This window comes from Balaenoptera physalus, assembly GCF_965194825.1.
Source record: "Balaenoptera physalus genome assembly, chromosome: 18".
Classification (NCBI taxonomy): domain Eukaryota; kingdom Metazoa; phylum Chordata; class Mammalia; order Artiodactyla; family Balaenopteridae; genus Balaenoptera; species Balaenoptera physalus.
In genome coordinates, this window is record NC_138899.1 from 11,528,144 (window position 1) to 11,553,094 (window position 24,951).

A 24,951-nucleotide genomic window follows, 5' to 3' on the forward strand; every position below is an offset into this window, starting at 1 on the left:
GGCTGTTGGGTGGGGCTGGGTCTTGGTGCTAATGACCCAAGCAAGATGTCTGCCTCAAGGATAGTTCATGAAGATGAATGCTCCTCAGTATATCTGCCACCAGCTCTTATGACCCCAGCATGAGCCACAGCCACCCCCTGCCTCTCCAGGAGACCCTCCAAGACCAGCAGGTAGGTCTGGCCCAGCCTTCTATGAAGTTACTGCTTTTGCCCTTGGTTCCAGTGCACATGAGATTTTGTGTAATCCTTTTAAGAGCTAAGTCTCTGTTTCCCCCAGTCCTGCGGACCTCCTGCAATTAAGCCCCGCTGGACTTTAAATCCAAATGCTCGGGGGCCCCTCTTCCCGATGCCAGACCCCAGGGCTGGGAAGCCTGATATGGACCTCAGAACTCTCACTCCTGTGGGAGAGCCTCTGCCATATAATTATTCTCCAGTATGTGGGTCACCCGGGGGAGGGAGGGGGTGGTGGGGGATTTTTTTTTTTTTTACTTGTTTCAGTTTGTTCTTATTTTTATTCTTTTTAACATCTTTATTGGAGTATAATTGCTTTACAATATTGTGTTAGTTTCTGCTGTAGAACAAAGTGAATCAGCTATACATATACATACATCCCCATATCCCCTCCCTCTTTCATCTCTCTCCCACCCTCCCTATCCCACCCCTCTAGGTGGTCACAAAGCACCAAGCTGATCTCCCTGTGCTATGCGGCTGCTTCCCACTAGCTATCTATTTTACATTTGGGAGTGTAGATATGTCAATGCCACTCTCACTTTGTCCCAGCTTACCCTTCCCCCTCCCCGTGTCCTCAAGTCCATTCTCTATGTCTGTGTCTTTATTCCTGTCCTGCCCCTAGGTTCTTCAGAACCTTTTTTTTTTTTTTTTTAGATTCCATATATATGGGTTAGCATACGGTATTTGTTTGTCTCTCTCTGACTTACTTCACTCTGTATGACAGTCTCTAGGTCCATCCACCTCACTACAAATAACTCAATTTCGTTTCTTTTTATGGCTGAGTAATATTCCATTGTATATATGTGCCACATCTTCTTTATTCATTCATCTGTTGTTGGACACATAGGTTGCCTCCATGTCCTGGCTATTGTAAATAGGGCTGCAGTGAACATTGTGGTACATGACTCTTTTTGAATTATGATTTTCTCAGGGTATGTGCCCAGTAGTGGCATTGTTGGGTCATATGGTAGTTCTATTTTTAGTTTTTTAAGGAACCTCCATAGTGTTCCCCATAGTGGCTGTATCAATTTACATTCCCACCAACAGTGCAAGAGGGTTCCCTTTTCTCCACACCCTCTCCAGCATTTATTGTTTGTAGATTTTTTGGTAATGGCCATTCTGACCAGTGTGAGGTGATACCTCATTGTAGTTTTGATTTGCATTTCTCTAATGATTAGTGATGTTGAGCATCCTTTCATGTGTTTGTTGGCAATCTGTATATCTTCTTTAGAGAAATGTCTATTTAGGTCTTCTGCCCATTTTTGGATTGGATTATTTGTCTTTTTGATATTGAGCTGCATGAGCTGCTTGTATATTTTGGAGATTAATCCTTTGTCAGTTGCTTCATTTGCAAATATTTTCTCCCATTCTGAGGGTTGTCTTTTCGTCTTGTTTATGGTTTCCTTTGCTGTGCAAAATCTTTTAAATTTCATTAGGTCCCATTTGTTTATTTTTGTTTTTATTTCCATTTCTCTAGGAGGTGGGTCAAAAAGGATCTTGCTGTGATTTATGTCATAGAGCGTTCTGCCTATGTTTTCCTCTAAGAGTTTTATAGTGTCTGGCCTTACATTTAAGTCTTTAATCCATTTTGAGTTTATTTTTGTGTATGGTGTTAGGGAGTGTTCTAGTTTCATTCTTTTACATGTAGCTGTCTAGTTTTCCCAGCACCACTTATTGAAGAGGCTGTCTTTTCGCCATTGTATATTCTTGCCTCCTTTATCAAAGATAAGGTGACCATATGTGCGTGGGTTTATCTCTGGGCTTTCTATCTTGCTCCATTGATCTGTATTTCTGTTTTTGTGCCAGTACCATAGTATCTTGATTACTGTAGCTTTGTAGTATCGTCTGAAGTCAGGGAGCCTGATTCCTCCAGCTCCATTTTTCTTTCTCAAGATTGCTTTAGCTATTCGGGGTCTTTTGTGTTTCCATACAGATGGTGAAATTTTTTGTTCTAGTTCTGTGAAAAATGCCTTTGGTAGTTTGATAGCGATTGCATTGAATCTGTAGATTGCTTTGGGTAGTATAGGCATTTTCACAATGTTGATTCTTCCCATCCAAGAACATGGTATATCTCTCCATCTGTTTGTGTCATCTTTAATTTCTTTCATCAGTGTCTTATAGTTTTCTGCATACAGGTCTTTTGTCTCCTTAGGTACGTTTATTCCTAGGTATTTTATTCTTTTTGTTGCAATGGTAAATGGGAGTGTTTCCTTAATTTCTCTTTCAGATTTTTCATCATTAGTATATAGGAATGCAAGAGATTTCTGTGCATTAATTTTATATCCTGCTGCTTTACCAAATTCATTGATTAGCTCTAGTAGTTTTCTGGTAGCATCTTTAGGATTCTGTATGAATAGTATCATGTCATCTGCAAACAGTGACAGTTTTACTTCTTCTTTCCGATTTGGATTCCTTTTATTTCTTTTTCTTCTCTGATTGCTGTGGCTAAAACTTCCAAAACTATGTTGAATAATAGTGGTGAGAGTGGGCAACCTTGTCTTGTTCCTGATCTCAGTGGAAATGGTTTCAGTTTTTCACCATTGAGAACGATGTTGGCTGTGGGTTTGTCATATATGGCCTTTATTATGTTGAGGTAGCTTCCCTCTATGCCTACTTTCTGGAGAGTTTTTATCATAAATGGGTGTTGAATTTTGTCGAAGATTTTTCTGCGTCTATTGAGATGATCATATGGTTTTTATCCTTCAATTTGTTAATATGGTTTATCACATTGATTGATTTGCATATATTGAAGAATCCTTGCATTCCTGGGATAAACCCCACTTGATCATGGTGTATGATCCTTTTACTGTGCTGTTGGATTCTGTTTGCCAATATTTTGTTGAGGATTCTTACATCTAGGTTCATCAGTGATATTGGCCTGTAGTTTTATTTTTTTGTGACATCATTGTCTGCTTTTGGTATCAGGGTGATGATGGCCTCGTAGAATGAGTTTGGAAGTGTTCCTCCCTCTGCTATATTTTGGAAGAGTTTGAGAAGGATAGGTGTTAGCTCTTCTCTAAATGTTTGATAGTATTTGCCTGTGAAGCCATTTGGTCCTGGGCTTTTGTTTGTTGGAAGATTTTTAATCACGGTTTCAATTTCAGTGCTTGTGATTGGTCTGTTCATATTTTCTATTTCTTCCTGGTTCAGTCTCTGAAGGTTGTACTTTTCTAAGAATTTGTCCACTTTTTCCAGATTGTTCATTTTATTGGCATACAGTTGCTTGTTGTAATCTCTCATGATCCTTTGTATTTCTGAAGTGTCAGTTGTTACTTCTCCTTTTTCATTTCTAATTCTGTTGATTTGAGTCTTTTCCCTTTTTTTCTTGATGAGTCTGGCTAATGGTTTATCAATTTTGTTTATCTTCTCAAAGAACCAGCTTTTAGTTTTATTGATCTTTGCTATTGTTTTCTTTGTTTGTATTTCATTTATTTCTGCTCTGATCTTTATGATTTCTTTCCTCCTGCTAACTTTGGGGTTTTTTTTTTTGTTCTTCTTTCTCTAATTGCTTTAGGTGTAAGGTTAGGTTGTTTATTTGAGATGTTTCTTGTTTCTTGAGGTAGGATTGTATTGCTATAAACTTCCCTCTTACAACTGCTTTTGTTGCATCCCATAGGTTTTGGGTCATTGTGTTTTCATTGTCATTTGTTTCTAGGTATTTTTTGATTTCCTCTTTGATTTCTCCAGTGATCTCTTGGTTATTTAGTAGTGTATAGTTTAACCTCCATGTGTTTGTATTCTTTTACAGTTTTCTCCCTGTAATTTATATCTAGTCTCACAGTGCTGTGGTCGGAAAAGATACTTGATACAATTTCAGTTTTCTTAAATTTACCAAGGCTTGATTTGTGACCCAAGATATGATCTATCCTGGAGAATGTTCCATGAGCACTTGAGAAGAAAGTGTATTCTGTTGTTTTTGGATGGAATGTCCTATAAATGTCAATTAAGTCCATTTGGTATTATGTGGTCATTTAAACCTTGTGTTTCCTTATTTATTTTCTGTTTGGATGATCTGTCTGTTGGTGAAAATGGGGTGTTAAAGTCCCCTACTATTACTCTGTTACTATCAGTTTTCCCTTTTATGGCTGTTAGCATTTGCCTTATGTATTGAGGTGCTCCTATGTTGGGTGCATAAATATTTACAATTGTTATATCTTCTTCTTGGATTGATCCCTTGATCATTATGTAGTGTCCTTCTTTGTCTCTTGTATAGTCTTTATTTTAAAGTCTATTTTGTCTGATATGAGAATTGCTACCCCAGCTTTCTTTTGATTTTCATTTGCATGGAATATCTTTTTCCATCCCCTCACTTTCAGTCTGTATGTGTCCCTAGGTCTGAAGTGGGTCTCTTGTAGACAGCATATATACAAGTCTTGTTTTTGTATCCATTCAGCCAGTCTATGTCTTTTGGTTGGAGCATTTAATTCATTTACATTTAAGGTAATTATCGATATGTATGTTCCTATTACCATTTTCTTAATTGTTTTGGGTTTGTTATTGTAGGTCTTTTCCTTCTTTTGTGTTTCCTGCCTAGAGAAGTTCCTTTAGCATTTGCTGCAAAGCTGGTTTGGAGGTGCTGCATTCTCTTAGCTTTTGCTTGTCTGTAAAGGTTTTAATTTCCCTGTCGAATCTGAATGAGATCCTAGCTGGGTGGAGTAATCTTGGTTGTAGGTTTTTCCCTTTCAGCACTTTAAATATGTCCTGCCACTCCCTTCTGGCTTGCAGAGTTTCTGCTGAAAATCAGCTGTTAACTTTATGGGGATTCCCTTGTATGTTATTTGTTGCTTTTCTCCTGCTGCTTTTAATATTTTTTCTTTGTATTTAACTTTTGATAGTTTGATGAATATATGTCTTGGTGTGTTTCTCCTTGGATTCATCCTGTTTGGGAATCTCTGTGCTTCCTGGACTTGACTGACTATTTCCTTTCCCATATTAGGGAAGTTTTCAACTATAATCTCTTCAAATATTTTCTCAGTCCCTTTCTTTTTCCCTTCTTCTTCTGGGACCCCTGTAATTTGAATGTTGGTGTGTTTAATGTTGTCCCAGAAGTCTCTGAGACTCTCCTCAATTCTTTTCATTCTTTTTTCTTTATTCTGCTCTGCAGTAGTTATTTCCACTATTTTATCTTCCAGGTCACTTAACTGTTCTGTCTCAGTTATTCTGCTATTGATTCTTTCTAGAGAATTTTAAATTTCATTTATTGTGTTGTTCATCATTGTTTGTTTGCTCTTTAGTTCTTCTAGGTCCTTGTTAAATGTTTCTTGTATTTTCTCCATTCTATTTCCAAGATTTTGGATCATCTTTACTATCATTACTCTGAATTCCTTCTCAGGTAGACTGCCTATTTCCTCTTCATTTGTTTGGTCTGGTGGGTTTTTACTTTGCTCCTTCATCTGCTGCATATTTCTCTGTCTTCTCATTTTGCTTGACTTACTGTTTTTTGGGTCTCCTTTTCGCAGGCTGCAGGTTCGTAGTTCCCATTGTTTTTGGTGTCTGCCCCCAGTGGGTGAGGTTGGTTCAGCGGGTTGTGTAGGCTTCCTGGTGGAGGACACTGGTGCCTATGTTCTGGTGGATGAGGCTGGATCTTGTCTTTCTGGTGGGCAGGACCACGTCTGGTGGTGTGTTTTGGGGTGTCTGTGACCTTATTATGATTTTAGGCAGCCTCTCTGCTAATGGGTGGGGTTGTGTTCCTGTCTTGCTAGTTGTTTGGCATGGGGTGTCCAGCACTGGAGCTTGCTGGTCATTGAGTGGAGCTGGTTCTTAGTGTTGAGTTGGAGATCTCTGGGAGAGCTCTCGCCGATTAATATTACGTGGGGCCTGGAGGTCTCTGATGGTCCAATGTCCTGAACTAGCCTCTTCCACCTCAGAGGCTCAGGCCTGACACCCTGCCGGAGCACGAAGACCCTGTCAGCCACACGGCTGCTGCAGGCATTGATACTTTTCTAAAGTCCTGATTGTTTTTGTTTATGACATCTCAGTTGGGGTCTGTAGAAATGATTATGACAGCAGACACAATGAGAGGGGAAAGTTAAACAGAGTTCCAGCCATGGTTGCTGCTTCAGTCCCTTCAGGGGCTCCCTCCAGCCATGGATGGTCTGTGCCCCATAACACCAAGTGTTGGGTGGTGGTAAGGGTTATGATTATATCTTGAGTGTGCCCCTCCTACCATCTTGTTGTGGTTTCTTCTTTATGCCTTTAGATGTAGAAGATCTTTTTTGGTAGGTTCCAGTCTTTTTTAACGGATGGCTGTTCAGCAGTTAGTTGTGATTTTGGTGTGCTTATGAGAGGAGGTAAGCTCAAGGTCCTTCTACTCTGCCATCTTGAAAGACTCCACAACAAATTATTTTTCACAGTTGTGGAGGCTGGGGAGTCCATGATCAAAACATCAGTAGATCCAGAGTCTCGTAAGAACCCACTTAGTGGCTTATAGATGGCTATCTTCTCACTGTGTCCTCACATGGCAGAAAGGCTGAGGTTGCTCTCTGGGGTCTCTTTTATAAGGGCACTAATCTCATTCATGAGGGCTCCACCCTCATGACCTAAACACCTCCCAAAGGTCCTACCTCATAATACTATCACAATGGAGATTTAAATTTCAACATATGAATTGGGGGAGGGGGCACATTCCGTCCTTAGCACTCTGAAGTCCTGACACATTAAAAGTGAACATTTCCTTCGTGGTCCATTGGTTAAGACTCTACACTCGCAATGCAGGGGGCACAGGTTTTTTTTTGGTTTTTTGTTTTAATTAATTAATTAATTAATTATATTTTTGGCTGCGTTGGATCTTTGTCGCTGCACACGGGCTGTTCTCTGGTTGTGTCAAGCGGGGGCTACTCTTTGTTGTGGTGCACGGGCTTCTCATTGTGGTGGTTTCTCTTGTCGCCGAGCACAGGCTCTAGGTACGTGGGCTCAGTAGTTGTGGCTCACAGGCTCTAGAGTGCAGGCTCAGTAGTTGTGGCTCGCGGGCTTAGTTGCTCTGCGGCATGTGGGATCTTCCCGGACCAGGGATCGAACCCGTGTCCCCTGCATTGGCAGGCGGATTCTTAACCACTGCTGGGGGCACAGGTTTGATCACTGGTCAAGGAACTAAGATCCTGCATGCCACATGGCACAGCCAAAAAAAAAAGTGAACATCTTCTGGGAAAAAAAGAATGGTTGAGTCTACCCATGACCCTTAGGTTTCTGTAAAGGCTCCAGGTTATTTATATTTAAATGTTATCAGTCAGTGGTTTTATTTATGCCGTTCCCACCACTTTTACTATATTTTTCACAAATTAATGAGCTCTTTTCATATTATATCTATAGACACAACTAAATATAATACACGAGGAACCCATTAAATTCTGTAATCACTGTTTCTGTAACAGGATCTGTGGCTATTCATACTCAGCCAAAAGAGGCCTTTTCAGAGGAAAAATGAAATAACCAATGCAAAGACACCTATGATTTCCTTTGGAGTATTCCAGCCACATGAGTGGAAAAAGATAAAGAAGATGGTGGAAGACCCCAAATCTTCCCAGTGAAAAGCTGTGAATTCACTTCTGCTTTGGGGTCAGAGCTTGACCACAGACCAAAAAGGAGGGGCATATGAATGAAACCACATTGGTTGAACATCTGGGTTGCATTTGGCCCAAAGGCTTACCTCAGTTTCAGTTTTCTGAGATATAAAATAAGGCCAAAACGGATCCATGAAAATTGCCTAATTGGCAGTATTCTCAAGGCCTGTTGGGATTCAAAGATGACAGTTACAGCTAGAGAGTGATCAGTTAGAACCCAGGCTCCAATTTAGGATAATAAGCAGCAAGCATCAAGGAAGACTTCTGTTTTTCATGTTGGTATTTTGAATGAGCTCTGGAAAATACTTTGGGAAAATTATAAACCCCTTTGCATAATTTTACTTTGACATCTAATAGTTTTCATCATAAATTTGACATTTCTGGAATATTATAAATATTGCTCTTTCAAATGTATCCAGTGGAATCTAAATGCCATGGCAATTTATTATTTACATCATCCATTTAAGAAACACAGATCATCTTTAACGGTTGGATAGTTCACATTGTTTCTCATTTTCCTGCAAACTCCTACTTGTTTTCCATTTCCTCCCTAGAAGTTTATCCTAATATAACTTTTTTCCTTTGGCCACACCACCCGGCTTGCAGGATCTTAGTTCCCCGACCAGGGATCGAACCCAGGCCCCTGGCAGTGGAAGCATGGAGTCCTAACCACTGGACCACCAGGGAATTCCCTACATTTTTATGCTTTAATGTCTTTTATTGCTCACCCTTTCATAGTACTTTGCCAGAGAAAAGTGTGTATATTTAATATAACTTTCTGTGACTATGAAATTGAAGGTGATAAAAATTTCTTTTGTATTGAGTTGATATTATCATTATTCTTAGTCCACAGTTGATTAAAACAACAAAAATATATTACAAACTTTAATAAATGATAAAGAAAAGTACAGTTTTATTGAAAATGTTGCCAAAAACTGGAAACACGTAGATGTCCATCAATAGGAGAATGGATAAATGAACTGTGGTATATTCACACAGTGGAATCCTACTTAGCGATAGAAAGGAACAAACTATTTATACATGAAACAACAGGAATGAATCTTGAAAATATTATTTTTATCTAAAAGAATCCAGACACAAAAGAGCACATATTGTATGATTTCCATTCATATGAAGTTCTAAAACAGGCAAAACTAACCTATGGTGGAAGAACATCAGAACAGTGGTTGCCTCCGGGGTGGAGTTGGGGCAGGGATTGACTAGGAAATGGCATCAGGAAACTTTCTGGGTGATGGCAAGACTCTGTCTTGAGGGGGTTTTGTTACACAGGTGTATGTATTGTTGAAACCCACAGAATGGTCCACTTAAGGTTTGAGCATTTCATTACATGTTGATCTTACAAAAAAAATAACTGTCAACAAATATTGAATTCTAACATGCTGAAGTATTGGGGGTAAAATATACTGGTGCCTGCAAGTTACTTTGGAACTTATCTGGATTGATAGATGGATAGAATGGAGGACAAATAGATATGTGATATGGCAAGCTTAGTAAAAATAATTCTAGAGTCTAGGCAGTGGGTATATGACGTATACTGCAAAATTCCTTCAACTTTTCTGTATGCTTGAAATTTTTCATTAAAACATTTGAAAAATGTATTGAAAATGCTATCTTACTGAGATGGGTGTGAATATCTTCAATCAGTTCATATATCCAAGAATATTAATTCTTGTTAGAATTAATGCTAGTTTCAGCATCAACTTCATGCATGTTTTCCTCTTTTAAAAATGTAAGCTCTGAGAAAACATGTAGATAGATGGTAAAAAATGGAGAGAGAGAAAACGGTGGAGAGAAAGGCATCTAGTTGAGGGACGAAGAGGATCCACCCAGCACGGTGTGGAGAGGAAGGCACGGATACAGAGACACTGCAGGAGTACAAACAAATGGACTTACCGCAGAGATCAAATCCAGGACCGAGTGCCTTTAGGGGGAGAAGACAAAGATGTTTCAGGGACACTAAAGCTGAAGATCCCATCAGCAAACATAGGGAACACATTCTAGAGCAGAGAGAGAAGTCATCCCTGGACATTTTCATCTCAAGTCACCAGAGCTACATCCAGGGGGAAATACTGAGTAAGAATTCAGAAGTGTGGGTATGAAGTTCAGAGGCGAGTTCAGGGACAAAGAAGTTGATTTGCAGCATGAGTACTTAGCTGATTTCACTGCTCCGGTTACCCAGCCAAAGTTCATGCTTTGGAGCCATATCCTTTGAATTTTGCCCATGGTCTTGGGAGTTTGGTACTTTGAAGGAATAGGGGGGATATCAGATTAAATCGTCAAGAAAAAATGGGGGAGATTCTAGGACTCTACCTACCCTCCGGATGATTGAGAAAGAGTTGGCAGTGAAGAGGAGGAGAATCAAGGGAATAAACCCTCACTGAAGCCAAGAGAAAGGAGAGTTTACCAAAGGAGGGTGTGGTCAGACAATCATGTTAAATGCCGCAGAGTTTAAGGAGGATTAGGACTGAAGTGGGGCTACTGTCTGCTGCAGAACAGCAGTTATTCTCCACCAGAGCAATTTTGACCCCCATACCTAGGAGGGTGGTGCTACTGGCATCTAGTGGGTAAGGGCTAAACATCCTACACTGCACAGGACAGCTCTTCTCACAACAAAGAATTATTCTGCCCCAAGTGTCAATAGCGCAGAGGTTAAAATCCCTGCTAATACAGCAACTGTAGAATTTTCTGGGATGAACTCATTTTCAAATATTCTTATCAGAGCATGTGTCTCCAATAGGAGCTTAGAAAATGTGGTCCCCCGAAGTGAGAGAGTGGCATGGACTAACATATACTACCAAATGTAAAATAGATAGCTAGTGGGAAGCAGCTGCATAGCATAGGGACGTCAGCTCAGGGCTTTGTGACCACCTAGAGGGGTGGGATAGGGAGGGTGGGAGACGCAAGAGGGAGGAGATATGGGGATATATGTATATGTATAGCTGACTCATTTTGTTATAAAGCAGAAACTAACACACCATTGTAAAGCAAGTATACTCCAATAAAGACGTATAAAAATAAAAATATAAAGATAAGCTAAATGACCTAATACTTAAAAAAAAAAAAAAAGAAAGAAAATGTGGTCCCCAGTGTTGAGGCATCCTGAAGGGAATTATCCCCGTATCTTAGCCAGGGGGATAGACTCTGCTTTCTACCTTGTTTCGGAGCTTATTTCCCGCTGGCTGTCCCCTTCTTCACTCTCTCTCTCTTTTTTTTAATTTTTAAAATTTATTTATGTATTGATTTTTGGCTGCATTGAGTCATCGTTGCTGCGTGAGGGCTTTCTCTAGTTGTGGCGAGCAGGGGCCACTCTTCGTTGCGGTGTGTGGGCTTCTCATTGCAGTGGCTTCTCTTGTTGTGAAGCACGGGTTCTAGGCGCACGGGCTTCAGTAGTTGTGGCACGCGGGCTCAGTAGTTGTGGTAAACAGGCTTAGTTGCTCCGCAGCATGTGGGATCTTCTCGGACCAGGGCTCGAACCTGTGTCCCCTGCATTGGCAGGCGGACTCTTAACCACTGTGCCACCAGGGAAGTCCCTCCACTCTCATTTTTTAAAATCTTAAACTGATACTCCTGAATAACTTATACTTCCATGATCTCCAGTGAACCATGCCCCATCCTGTTTTCTACATTCGCACAAACTCTCACTTACACATACACACACTATTTTGCACACATTCTGTATCCTCAACACATCATCTTATTTCTCTTGATTTTCCACCTAGAGGTCTGGTTGAAATGACCTGGAATCACCTCCTACTCCCTGGGTTGGTCCAGTTGCTGCCACTTACTGCTCCTTCCGCAGAACTGACCAGCTCATCACAGCCCCTTCATGCTCGCTGCTCAGGAGCCCTCAGTGCCCAGCACACTCTAAGGTTCAGAAATTATATGCTGGCCCTGAATCCTTGATGAGAATTGGAGTTGACAGTTTTCTGGAAAACAAACAAAATTTGTCCCTTCTCACCTGGCCCGTTATGTCTTCCCCCCATAGAACCTTTCCAGTGAGTTTCTATGCTGGTTAAAATCTACTGGACTAAATTCTATATTCTTCAGTGCTGATTTTTCTCTTTCCTCATTCCTTCCCTGCTTTGGCTGTGAGACCAAAGGGCCAAAGAGCAATTTAAAAAAATAAAGTAAATATGTTTAATAGCTCTTTCCTCTTATTAAACTTCACAGCATCTCTTCATTTCTCCCCTCTCCCACCCATCCTCTCATACTGGCTGGAAAAACTGCCCTGCATCTTGGCTGCCAAAGTTTGACTTGTTCTGGGCTTTCATTCAGGTACTTTCATTCTGAGTTTTCCAGCACTAAACCTGTCTTCTGAGAGGGCATTAGAAGAAGTAAGGGGTTCATGGCAGCAGATCTGTTCTCCTCTAGCCAATGTATATACATATATATAGACTCTGAGTCCTCTGGCTCAAGAGCCAGGAGATCCTAACGTTATTATTGAACTTTATGTAATCAAGCACTGAGCACTGGCAAAAAGTACAGACACAGTTTCTTGGGGATTTTTTTTTATTTGACAGTTTAATCGAACTTGTTTCTCTTTCTCTGAAAATGTTCTAGAAAATAAAACAGCAGTAAAAATTGATTTTTCCACACTGTTATTTGATACATCAATCTGTTACTTTCCAGTTTGCTTCCTACTCCTCTTGTAGATATTTTGATGAGTTTCTGTTAAAGCAGTAACAATGTAATTTTTAATGATGGGGCTTCCCTGGTGGCACAGTGGTTAAGAATCCGCCTGCCAATGCAGGGGACACGGGTTCAAGCCCTGGTCTGGGAAGATCCCACATGCCGCGGAGCAACTAAGCCTGTGCGCCACAACTACTGAGCCTGCGCTCTAGAGCCCGTGAGCCACAACTACTGAGCCCACGTGCCACAACTACTGAAGCTCACATGCCTAGAGCCCGTGTTCTGCAACAAGAGAAGCCGTGACAATGAGAAGCCTGCACACTGCAATGAAGAGTGGCCCCCGCTCACCGCAACTAGAGAAAGCTTGCGCACAGCAACGAAGACCCAACACAGCCAAACAAACAAACAAATTAATTAATTAATTAAAAAAAATTTTTGTTTAATGATGGATATTTTATTGCCGGTCTCCTAGTGCTCAGCTTCAACTTTCAATCTAGTGGTTTATTTACTAAGACATTGGTGCTTTTGACTATTTGTGACTCATTTCTCTAAGGCCCCATTCTTTTAAAATGCCAAAGCACAAGTAAGGACAGTTATATAATCAAATGATGGTTTGATAACAGACACCCTGGGCATCAGCCATGAAATATGCATTCAAGGATCAGATAGCAACAAAGGGAGAAAAGAGACCGGAAAAAAAAAAAAAGCAGAGCCTCAGGGACCTGTGGGACAGTAACTAACCATCTAACATCTGTGTCATTGGAGTCACCGACCTTTGGCTGGTGGCAGACAGGACACCAGTGGGAGCTGGAGAGTCAATTTTACTCTTTCCGGAAGACTTTCTGAGATGCAGTGGTTTATCCCACCTGTCTGAACACATCACACAGGGCCAAGCTTTCAGCTGTGCTGCTTATGAAGCTCTAGGCAGCTCAGTATGCCCCCCTTTATAATTATTCTCCCCCTTCCCATTTCCCTCCCTGCTGCTTCCGGGAGCTTGCGCTCCCCATGAACATGTTACCGCAGAAGATTTGATTCTATTTTAAAGCAAACCTATATCTCTTTATCTTTCTGGAATCCTCTTATTTATGTTATTTCCCCTAGTTATATCTCTCGAGTTTTTTTTCCCTCTTGTAGTTTCCATTTCTTTGTATATTCATTGTCTTTTAAGCTTTTTGTTCTATTTGTCTTCCATACCACCAAGCTGGATCTTAACAGTGACAATTTTCTCTTAATATTTTAGTTTAAAGTGTTTTTAGTTCCAGAAAGTTTGTGTGTGATTGAATCTTCTTATGTGCTCTTTTTATATTTTAATTCAACTTTTTGTCTGTCTCCTCCAACAATTTTATTTCCCTAAAACCTAACTATCATGACTATTCTGATAGTTTCTCTGTGGCTACTGTGTCTTCATCAGGTATTTGTATTGGTTTCCTATTACTGCTGTAACAAATTACTGCAACTTAGTGGCTTAAAATGACATAAGTTCATTATCTCACAGTTCTGGATGTCAGAAGTCCTAAAATTAAGATGTCAGCATAACTTCGTTCCTTTTGGAGGCTTTGGGGAAGAATTCATTTCCATGTTTGTAGAGGCTGCCTGCCTTCCTCAAGTGAGTCCTGCTCAAGTCTTCCATGTGGCTGGGTTTTCTTAAACCTTGGTTCTCACTCTAGTGGCTGAACACTCTGTCCCCACTTAGCACTCAGTTCCAGTGTCTCTTGCCTTGTAAGCCTGCTTTTGTAGCCTGACAAATGACTGTCCCTGTAGCCAGTCCTGTGGCTTCCAGACGTTACTGCTTGTCCGTTTGGATCATTATGTTCCCAAATGCAAGGCTGCCATGCCTCAGTGTCTGCCCAACACCCATGTATTGTACTTAGTCCCCTTGGGGGATTGGTTCCAGGGAGCCCCACAGATAACAAAATCCACGGATGCTCAAGTCCCTTGTCTAAAATGGCATAGTATTTGCATATAACCTACACATATCCTTCCCATGCTTTAAATCATCACTAGATTACTTCTAATACCTAATACAATGTAAGTGCTATGTAAATAGTTGTAATTACAATGTAAATACTATGTAAATAGTTGGTACCAAGTGGCAAATTCGAGTTTTGCTTTTTGGAACTTTCTGGAATTCCCCCTGCCCCCCATCCAAGTTTGGCGAATCCCGGGTTGGTTGAATTTGTAGATGTGGAACCGGGAAATACGGAGGGCTGTTTTTCTGGATTTCCTAAGTGCTAAGCGCTGCCTGGTTCACTGTCAGTCTTAGGCCTCTCAGCAGGTGATGTGCTGCCTGCAGTTGGGTCCCCTCCCTCCACGCATCTTTGTTTGCTCCATGAGCATGTGTAGACTCCAGGTGCAGACCGCTCCTGGGCTGTCCTGTCCTGTCTACTCCATCCCCAAGCTCCTCTTCTGATAGAAAGGATGTGGAATTCAGAGACTTCCCAGCAGGGCAGCTCCTTGGAGGTGGGGACCTCATTTTGCATACGCTCAATTGCATTAAACTCCTAGCTGTTCTGAAAAAAAAAAAAAAAAACCTGATTTTGTTCAACCATGTTAAACTCTTAGTTATTATGGAAAAAAAAAATCTGATTTTCACATTCTCATTTTACCTCCAAAATATATAATTTCATCAAACTCCCCTTCACAAAAGGCTCTTCTATAGCTCATTAACCTCAAGATTTTGTTCTCTTATAAAAATATATCAGGAAGATTTGAAAGTCTGAAACTGTGATGAAAACCCCGTGTTGGCCTGAGTGTATGAGGAGAGCGGTTGGGAACATTCTCTTCCAGCTGTCCTCATATGGCAGCCATAGAATCTTCAGCACGTCTTTTTACAGTTTTTGTGACTCATTTCCTCACTTGTTAACACACAAATACTAATGCAGTGCCAACCAGCCATAAAGGAGTGTTATGAAAATTCTGGCCATATGGTAATTAAAACTTTATTTCATATATGATTTTGAACTTATGTATTTATAATACAATACTCTAGGGTTTGAATATCTTATGTTATTTTTGGCTCCTCTTGTAGTGACTGGAAGCTGTGAATTATATAGACCGTGATGGAAAATCACTCCCTGCACAGCACCCTGGAATGCAGTGTCCATAAAAGGCACCGTGCTGGCTCCAGAAATTGAACGATTTCATACCTAACCTGTGATCCTAGTTCCCTCCCCTTCGCATCTGAGAGTGCACTGGCACAAAGGGGAGAAAAGCCTCTTTCTTTTCACATGTTTTCATCTCACAGCTCCTCTTGCAAGTTTCCTAGTTGGAAAGCTATTTCTACACAGGAAGGTTGCTGTTCCTGGAAGAATCCTTTGTGGTCCTATGGTGTAGCCTCTCTCCCAATGCAAAAATCCCATCTACAAAATCGAGAGATGGCCTGCCCAGCATTAATTAACTTAGGTATGTATTTATTGAACACCTACTGTGTGCTAGATATTGTGTCAGGCCTTGCACATTGGCAGACCCCCAGATAAAGACTCAAGTGCAAGTAGTTTATGTGAGAGAGGGTCCCAGGAAACACTGGTGGATGTGAGACAGGGAAGGGAAGGGAAGGAAGACGATGAAGGGTCATTATCAAGCAAATTACCACTGTGGGCAGAGAGCTCAATCCCGATAGCGAACTCTGAAAACTATGAATTGAAACTCAGAATTAACCCAACTGAGGAGCAAGGGGATGGGTATTCAACCACCAATTCTCCATTGGTTCAGGGCACTTTCAGGGGAATTAACTGTCAGCATTTCTGACTTCCCCGTGCTCAGGCACAGTGTGTTCCCAAGGCAAGAGAAAACCTTGAAGTGGAGATTTTCAAGGTCAGCTGTAAGTAGCCTTTGACTCTGGAAGCAAATGCCAAGGGGTTTGGGGTGAGGGGCACCGATAACACCTGCTACATGTGGGGAAGATGGACAGAATTAAGACCCCCCCCTTCCCACTTGTGACTCGAAGGAGGGAGCGGGACGTTCACTTGTTGAACCCAGTGGTGTCCAAGGTGGGCGGGGTACAGGTGAACAGGAGAAACACTGGAGTAATGGAGGTGAAAAGTCTGAGGGGACATTGTGCAAAACCTGAGGCAAATCAGGGTGCAGATGAGCAGTGAGAAGAGCGACGGCCCAGACGACCTCAGGCCATGAGTAGTTGTCAGGGATCCAAATGACGAGCTGGTCAGGAATGACGTGGAAACGCCAGCCTTCTCGCCGCTGATGGAGACGCTTCCCCAGGGGAGAAAAACCCGACACAGGGCAAACCTTGGGCAAAGAGGTTAGAAGGAAGCAGGTAAGCTGGGCAGGGCTGCCAGCTTCTCTCTTCCGTCCCGGGGGAGAGCTAGTAGAAAACACGTGTGTCAGGGAGCCAGGCAGAAGGGCCAGCAGGATGAGTAACCAGGGGCAGGGAAGGTGCAAGGCTGGACCGCAGTGCTTTCACTAGGCCTGGTTCTGTTTAACACCAGTTACTCAGGCCAGTGCAAGGGATGCCAAGCCAGGCCTAAGTCCACTCCCTTGTGGGAAGGAGCAACTAGTATCCAGCTGGGCTGTAGGTTGTTTGGGTTATGGGAAGTGGCAGGGCTGAGCCTGTACGAAGTCGTTCAGGGGAGCTGCTGGGTGCTGGGGCAGGTGAGGGTGACTCTCCAGGGTAAGGCAGCTTGAAGAGAAGCACTTCACTTGTTAGGATGCTTTCCTCTGGGTCGGACTGAAAGCTACCTCCCTTGAACTTTTTCTTGGTCCCTTTGGAATTCCTTGATCAGTCCCTAGAAAGCTTTTGTCAACATAGTGCCTGGTCCATGGCAAACAATAAAGGCTCCCCTTTAGGTAGGTATTTGTGCTTTGTGAGACATTAGGAAGGTTACGATAAAAATGTTATGACTAATGTCCCCTCCCATGGTTTCAGCTAGACTGTTCTTTTTTTTTTTTTTTAATATTTATCTATTTATTTAGGCTGCGCTGGGTCTTAGTTGCAGCACACAGGATCTTCGTGGCAGCATGCGGGATCTTTTAGTTGCGGCTGTGGGCATGTTTCCCGACCAGGGATCAATCCGGGCCCCCTGCGTTGGGAGCACAGAGTCTTACCCACTGGACCACCAGGGAAGTCCCCTCTGCTAGATTGTTTTATTCCTTATATTTCCAGGGAAAGAGCCTCTGCCATTGACACATGTTGGGTCTGTAGTGCTTTACTGCCAAGCTCCTCATTCCTGACCTTCTACTTCCTATCTCAGGCTCACAATCCAAGGCACCATCTCAAACAGCAATATCTTTCCCCTTTTCCTCTGGTCTGCCTTTACAAGCCTGCCACTGCATTGCGATGCCCATCCTCTTACAGAATTTTAAATGTACCCAGCATTTGTCCAGGTTACCTCTCATTGAAAGAAACATATTTTGCTACCCTGTGAACCTGCCATATTGACCAAAAAGGGCTTTAATTCATTTTATGTTATCTGAAACTTAAAGGAAAAAGAACTTTTAGACTGAAATGCTCTACATGTTTGGTGACAAAGCACAGTAACAACATATAAAGCTGCCATCTCATTCAATCCAAACCAAAAGGGGAAAAAACACAACAAAGCAACTGTCATTGTTTTAGCCAAAGCAGCACCTTTAAGGATGAATAACAATGGTGCACACACATTGGCAAGTCTGTTTGTGGTCACTTTGCAAATTTGTATAAGTGATACTCTTATATCCTAATTAGGATTTGAAACATTGCTCTTTTTATAACTGAAACAAGCGTTTTACTGTTTACTCTGCTTTAAATAGTACCACTCAACTGCAGACAGGAGACAACTAAATTAATCTACAAATAGTAGAAGGGAATTGAAAAGTTTGGTTAAAAGTGCTTGTGTCTTTTGAGCTAAACATTTTCTATTTCATTTTAATTGCATGTTTATGGATTTCTGAGAAATTAAAAATATGTTCTCAGTAACAAGATAGAAAGCCCAGAGATAAACCCACGCACCTATGGTCAACTAATCTATGCCAAAGGAGGCAAGGATATACAATGGAGAAAAGACAGTCTCTTCAATAAGTGGTGATGGGAAAACTGGACAGCTACATGTAAAAGAATGAAATTAGAACACTCCCTAACACCATACACCAAAATAAACTCAAAATGGATTAGAGACCTAAATGTAAGACCAGACACTATAAAACTCTTAGAGGAAAACATAGGAAGAACACTCTTTGACATAAATCACAGCAAGATCTTTTTTGATCCACCTCCTAGAGTAATGGAAATAAAAACAAAAATAAACAAATGGGACCTAATGAAACTTCAAAGCTTTTGCACAGCAAAGGAAACCATCAACAAGATGAAAAGACAACCTTCAGGATGGGAGAAAATATTTGCAAATGAATAAATGGACAAAGGATTAATCTCAAAAATATATAAACAGCTCATGCAGTTCAATATTAAAAAAACAAACAACCCAATCCAAAAATGGGCAGAAGACCTAAATAGACATTTCTCCAAAGAAGACATACAGATGGCCAAGAAGCACATGAGAAGCTGCTCAACATCATTAGTTATTAGAGAAATGCAAATCAAAACTACAATGAGGTATCACGTCACACCAGTTAGAATAGGCATCATCAGAAAATCTACAAACAACAAATGCTGGAGAGGGTGTGGAGAAAAGGGAACCCTCTTGCACTGTTGGTGGGAATGTAAACTGATACAGCCACTGTGGCAAACAGTATGGAGGTTCCTTAAAAAACTAAAAATAGAATTACCATATGATCCAGCAATCTCACTACTGGGCATATACCCAGAGAAAACCATAATTCAAAATGACACATGCACCCCAATGTTCATTGCAGCACTATTTACAATAACCAGGTCATGGAAGCAACCTAAATGCCCATCGACAGATGAATGGATAAAGAAGTTGTACATATATACAATGGAATATTACTCAGCCATAAAAAGGAACGAAATTGGGTCATTTGTTGAAACGCGGATGGATCTAGCGACTGTCATACAGAATGAAGTAAGTCAGAAAGAGAAAAACAAATATCGTATATTAACGCATATATGTGGAACCTAGAAAAATGATATGGATGAAGCAGTTTGCAGGGCAGAAATTGAGACACAGATGTAGAGAACAAACGTATGGACACCAAAGGGGATAAGCGGTGGGGGGTGGGAGGGTGGTGTGATGAATTGGGCGATTGGGATTGACATGTATACACTGATGTGTGTAAAATTGATGACTAATAAGAACCTGCTGTATAAAAAAAAAAAAGTCCTCATTACAGCAGGCACCCACACCAAAGAGAAAGAACAAGCCACAAAGAGGGAGAATGAAAATTCCACAACAAAGAATTCAGAGGGAAGGATAGGATTATTCTTGCCCAGCTGAAAAAGAGTCAGAAGAAATGGGCTCTCTCAGTATAGAGCATAACCTTTTCTTCTTCAATTCCCATGTGGTTGTCCCCAACTCTTGTTCATTTTGCTAAAATTTTTGATAATGTTAAATATCTCAGCAATGAATTTTCAATCATAATTTCCATTGACAATGTAGTTTAAAAACTTCAACCTGGAGAATTTACACACACACACACACACACACACACATACACATTCTCCAAGTTTAAGTGTATATATATACATATATATATATATATATATATTTTAAATAAACACTTTCTTTTCCTTAATATTATTGACCCTGAATCTGAAGGCATATATGTTTAATGAGAATATATTTCTTTTATAAATGATCTTTCTTCTTTTCCCATTTTTATTGGGAACTCCATTTCCATTAATTCCCATTCTACCAAAAAAGGAACCATTTTTAAGGTCAGGTTAAAAGTATTTTTTCGTTTCTTTTGATCTTAATAACTGACATAAAAGTAGGTTATGTCCTACTTTTAGGAGAGAGCCTGTGCATGGTGAGGAAAACATGAAGGGAAGTCGTAGTTTAAAAAAGTCATTTCTCATTCTCTATTTTCTAAAATATTGAAAATATTAAAGCTGAAACCATCCCTATGCGTGATTTTGCTTCTTTTAGAGTAGAGAAACGTGGATTTATGACAAAACCTAAATCCTAAGGAAAAGGTAATGACAACTTTAAAAGAAAAACAAGTTTTTCAAAAAATAAACAGAGTGAACAGTGGTAGATCTATAAATGAGGTCAAAAGAGAAAGAATACGAAACATCTGTTGCTAATATTCCTTTAATGCTTATAGTAAAAATTTCCAAATTAAGTAGGTCTAAATTTTTAAAACTTGCTTTCTGAACTTTCATTGACAGAAGGGGAAGAGATCAGAAATCTCAGCAAACCATTCTTGCCTTATAATTTTTCTCATTGTTTTTGAGTAAGGTAAGATTTTTTCTGACCTGCACCAACACTGTCAAATAAATTTTGTTTAGATTTTCTGAAGCAGGAGTTTAGATGGACGTTTCTGGGCTTGAAGCTTGGAATGGAATCATCATAGAGGTTGGTATAATAGATGCAAGAATGTTAACTGCATCTATTAACTCTGAATTCCTCCTAGGCATTACTTTCTTAATTCTTCTGAACAATCCTATAAAGCAGGTATTATTATCCCTATTTTACAGATAAGGAAAGGTGAGTCTTAGAAATTAAACAACTTGCAGAAAGTGGAACTGAGATTCAAGCAGAGGTCTGTCTGTCTCCAGGCTAAAGTACCAAGTGACTCCCATGTAGGGTTAAACAAGCTGATAAAGATAAAGGTGGCAAACAGGATGGGGGAAATAGGGTCAAAGATGGGGTCTTTTCCTCTGAGGTATTAATGAATGGGTTTTTGAGTCAAAATTTGAAGTAGGTGATAAGGTAGGAATTGAAGTAAATCGTTAGGTTAGGATTCAATTTAGGGCTGGCATTGGAGTTAGGATTTTACTGAGAGGTGGGGATGGCCTCTGTGTTTGAGATTGAGTTTAGATTCAGAGTGCCATTTGCATTAAGTACTGCAAAGGGATTGGAAACCAGCGGTGTTAACTAAACTTCCCTGATGACAAGAATCACCTGGGGAATTGTTGGAGCTACAGATTCCTGGTCCCTCTCAGCTGTGCTGGATCCCCCTCCCAGGAAGAGTGATACCATTTACGAAGAAGCCCAGGGTGGTCTGATCATCAGGAAAGTAGAGAAATGGGCACTGGTCGCAACTCTGGCTTCCCACTAGAATGGTATGGAGAGCTCTTTATCAGTACTAATGCCTGGGGCCCATCCCTCAATTAAACCATAATCTGAGGGGGGGAGGTTATTATGTTTAAAAGTTCCCCACATGATTCCAATGGGAAGCCAGGGTTGAAATTACAGATAGATGGTTAGAAATGAAAAGAGAGAATTTCAGTTTTGGATTCATGAAGATCTTTAGTGAACCTCTTCTATGACAATTCTTGCATACTGCTTGATTTACATATATTTGCATGCCTGTATGTGTGTGTGTGTGTGTGTGTGTGTGTGTGTGTATATATATATATATATATATATATATATATATATATATATATATATATATATATATATATATATATATATATATATATATATAAAATAACACCGTAGCCTTGAAGGGCAGAGACACTAACTTTATCACCCACATACTTAGCACTGTGATATTGAATAAATATATATTTGCTCTGTGCATATAGGCATTCAAAGGACATCTTTGGCAGCTCTATACAAGGACAAGAAATATAGCATGTATATTACATGCAAATTCACCCAATGAAGGGACTTCCGCTCTATTTGTTTTATGAATTGTCGAGATTCACTCAGTGTTAAGCAGTTTATTCATTGACTGGAGTCTAGGGAGCCTTGGCCCTCCAGGTCCTTATTTCATGCACAAGACTTTCCTGGCACCAGCCCTTTCTGAGCAGTTCCTGCCTTATCTCTCCTGAATTCAGGCTGGCCCTTAGTTATTTGCTTGATCAATAGAAGATGGCCTTTGGGGACAGCCAATGGTAGGTCATAAGAATTCTTGCAGCTGTGTTCTGGAGCTCTGGGAACACTCCTGGAGCCCTGAACTGCCATGTAAGAAGTCCAGCTACCCTGAGACCACCACACTCAAGAGAATACGTGGTGAGTCCCTGAAATTACGTGAAGAGAGAGATGCCTGGCCAACCCCAGAAGCACCTCTAGACAAGAGTAATGTCAAAAGACTTAAAGCCCTCTTTTTTTTTTTTTTTTTTTTTTTTTAAAGAAATTCATGTTCTTTTATTTATTTATTTATGACTGTGTTGAGTCTTCGTTTCTGTGTGAGGGCTTTCTCTAGTTGCGGCAAGTGGGGACCACTCTTCATCGCGGTGCGTGGGCCTCTCACCATCGCGGCCTCTCTTGTTGCGGAGCACAGGCTCCAGACGCGCAGGCTCAGTAATTGTGGCTCACGGGCCCAGTTGCTCCGTGGCATGTGGGATCTTCCCAGACCAGGGCTCGAACCCGTGTCCCCTGCATTGGCAGGCAGATTCTCAACCACTGCGCCACCAGGGAAGCCCAAAGCCCTCTTTAATCTGCCAAAGCACATCATATGGACTTCCCTGGTGGCTCAGTGGTTAAGAATCCACGTGCCAATGCAGGGGACACGGGTTCAAGTCCTGGTCCAGGAAGGTCCCACATGCCGTGGAGCAACTAAGCCCATGCACCCCACCTACTGAGCCTGCGCTCTAGAGCCCACGAGCCACAACTACTGAGCCCATGTGCCACAACTACTGAAGCCCGCGCGCCTAGAGCCTGTGCTCCGCAACAAAGAGTAGCCCCCGCTTGCCTTGACCAGAGAAAGCCTGCACACAGCAACGAAGACCCAACAGAGCCAAAAATAAATAAATATATTTATGTATATAAAAAAAGCACATCATACAATAATATCACTATGATGCGCCATCTATAGTATAAGTAAAATAAAATTTAAGTAATTTATAGTAAAATAATATGTATTTCAATATTTTAATGTCTCAAGCAAAGCACAAAATAGTAGGCAGAAAGAAGAATGCATGTGTATGAAGAATCACTGGAGAATATAAAATTACAAATGCAGGCTCAAATGGGCGTGTTAAGCTGGCAACCCAAATGCCACAAGCAGTACTGCCTTTGGTGATTTTTGAAGATAATAAACACATTTTTGTATAGGTCTAAACAAAATCAAGTACAGTATCTCCTGATTTTACATGTTATACACATTCCTGAAAAATTCAGTGTAAATCAAAAGAGGGTCAAAACTGCCTTGTGGGGGACTTCCCTGGTGGCACAGTGGATAAGACTCCACGCTCCCAATGCAGGGGGCCCAGATTCAATCCCTGGTCAGGGAACTGACCCACACGCATGCTGCAACTAAGAGGTCGCATGCCACAACTAAGGAGCCTGTGAGCCGCAACTAAGACCCCATGCAACCAAACAAATAAATAAATATTTGGGGGAAAAAACCCAAAACTGCCTTGTGTTTAGGAATTCTGGTCCTGGGTAAATGGGAGCGGATGGATTGGGAAAGAAAACCAGAGTGTGAACTACCACCGAACTGCAAGTGTTTCCTATTTTTGCCCCCTCCAGTACCCCCCATACCTGGACTCAAGGTCATCTAAAACCTAGAAGTGGACCCCAGTCATGGACAGAAGAGCTTCAGGAAAAGTTCTCTAGTTCTGGTTGAAGCAACTGGAAAGGGGACTCCTAGTAGAGTTTGGGGGGAAATCCAAGCTCTTTTTTTTCCTTCTTTTGTCTATTCTTTTCAGCCTTAACCCCCCACGCAATTCCAGCCACAGCAGCAGCAGTGGGAGCCTGCAGTTTCGAAAAGCCTTCCTCTTTAATCAGAGGAGCTGTGATCCCAAGAGGGGAGGCAAACTCCTAGTGCTTTTTCCTCCCATCTCTTGGTCCTGGACGTGAGGACGCTTCTGAGAAGTGTGCAGCAGAGTGGGATAACTTTCAAGATGGAGGACCAAAAGAAGGAACTGCCGGGAACTAGAATGCACCAGCATCACGGCAGAAAGGGGACACCTCAGCAAAGTTCATGAACTCCTGGGCTAACCTCCGAACTGCACACGCGTGGATCTGACCCTAAACAGCACACTATAAACTCTGAGAACCGAACTAGGCGGTAGACCCTGGTCCCAGACTGGCCACTGGGGGATGCACACACAGGACAGATCCAAAAAGCACAGCAGAGACTTTGAAAATGGAACTGGTATTGGAAAAACCACAAACAGAAAGAAGAATAGAACAAAAAAGAGGGTTTATAAATAGACTCACACAAATATGATCATTTGATTTTCAGCAAAGTTGCAAAGGCAAGTCAATGGAGAAAAGATAGGCTTTTTAGCAAGTGATATTGGGACAATTGGTCACTAATATGCAAAAAAAAAAAAAAAGCCAAAACAAACAAACAAAACCTAGCCTAAATGTCACAACTTATACAAAAATTAACTTAAAACAGATTATAGATCTAAATGTAAAACACAAAACTACCAAAATCTTAGAAGGGAGCATAATCTTTGTGATCTGGAGTTAGGCAACATGTTATCTTACATGACACGAAAAACAATCCATTGAAGAAAAAATTAGTAAATTAGACTC

General features: G+C 41.1%; 1 protein-coding gene across 2 annotated transcripts in view; it reads left to right on the forward strand.

The window, feature by feature from the left end:
- The window catches only part of DOCK9 (dedicator of cytokinesis 9), a 324,890-nt gene that overhangs the window by 3,352 nt on the left and 296,587 nt on the right, over nt 1–24,951 (forward strand). Inside the window, exon 1 of one of the 2 annotated variants that reach the window (XM_082434572.1) lies at nt 105–170. The exons of the other annotated variant lie outside the window; for it this stretch is intronic. Within the exon in view, the coding sequence (XP_082290698.1) occupies nt 120–170 (51 nt within the window). The 5' untranslated portion in view covers nt 105–119. Of the gene's footprint in view, nt 1–104; nt 171–24,951 lie in introns of those variants that run through there. 2 annotated transcript variants of the gene reach the window in all.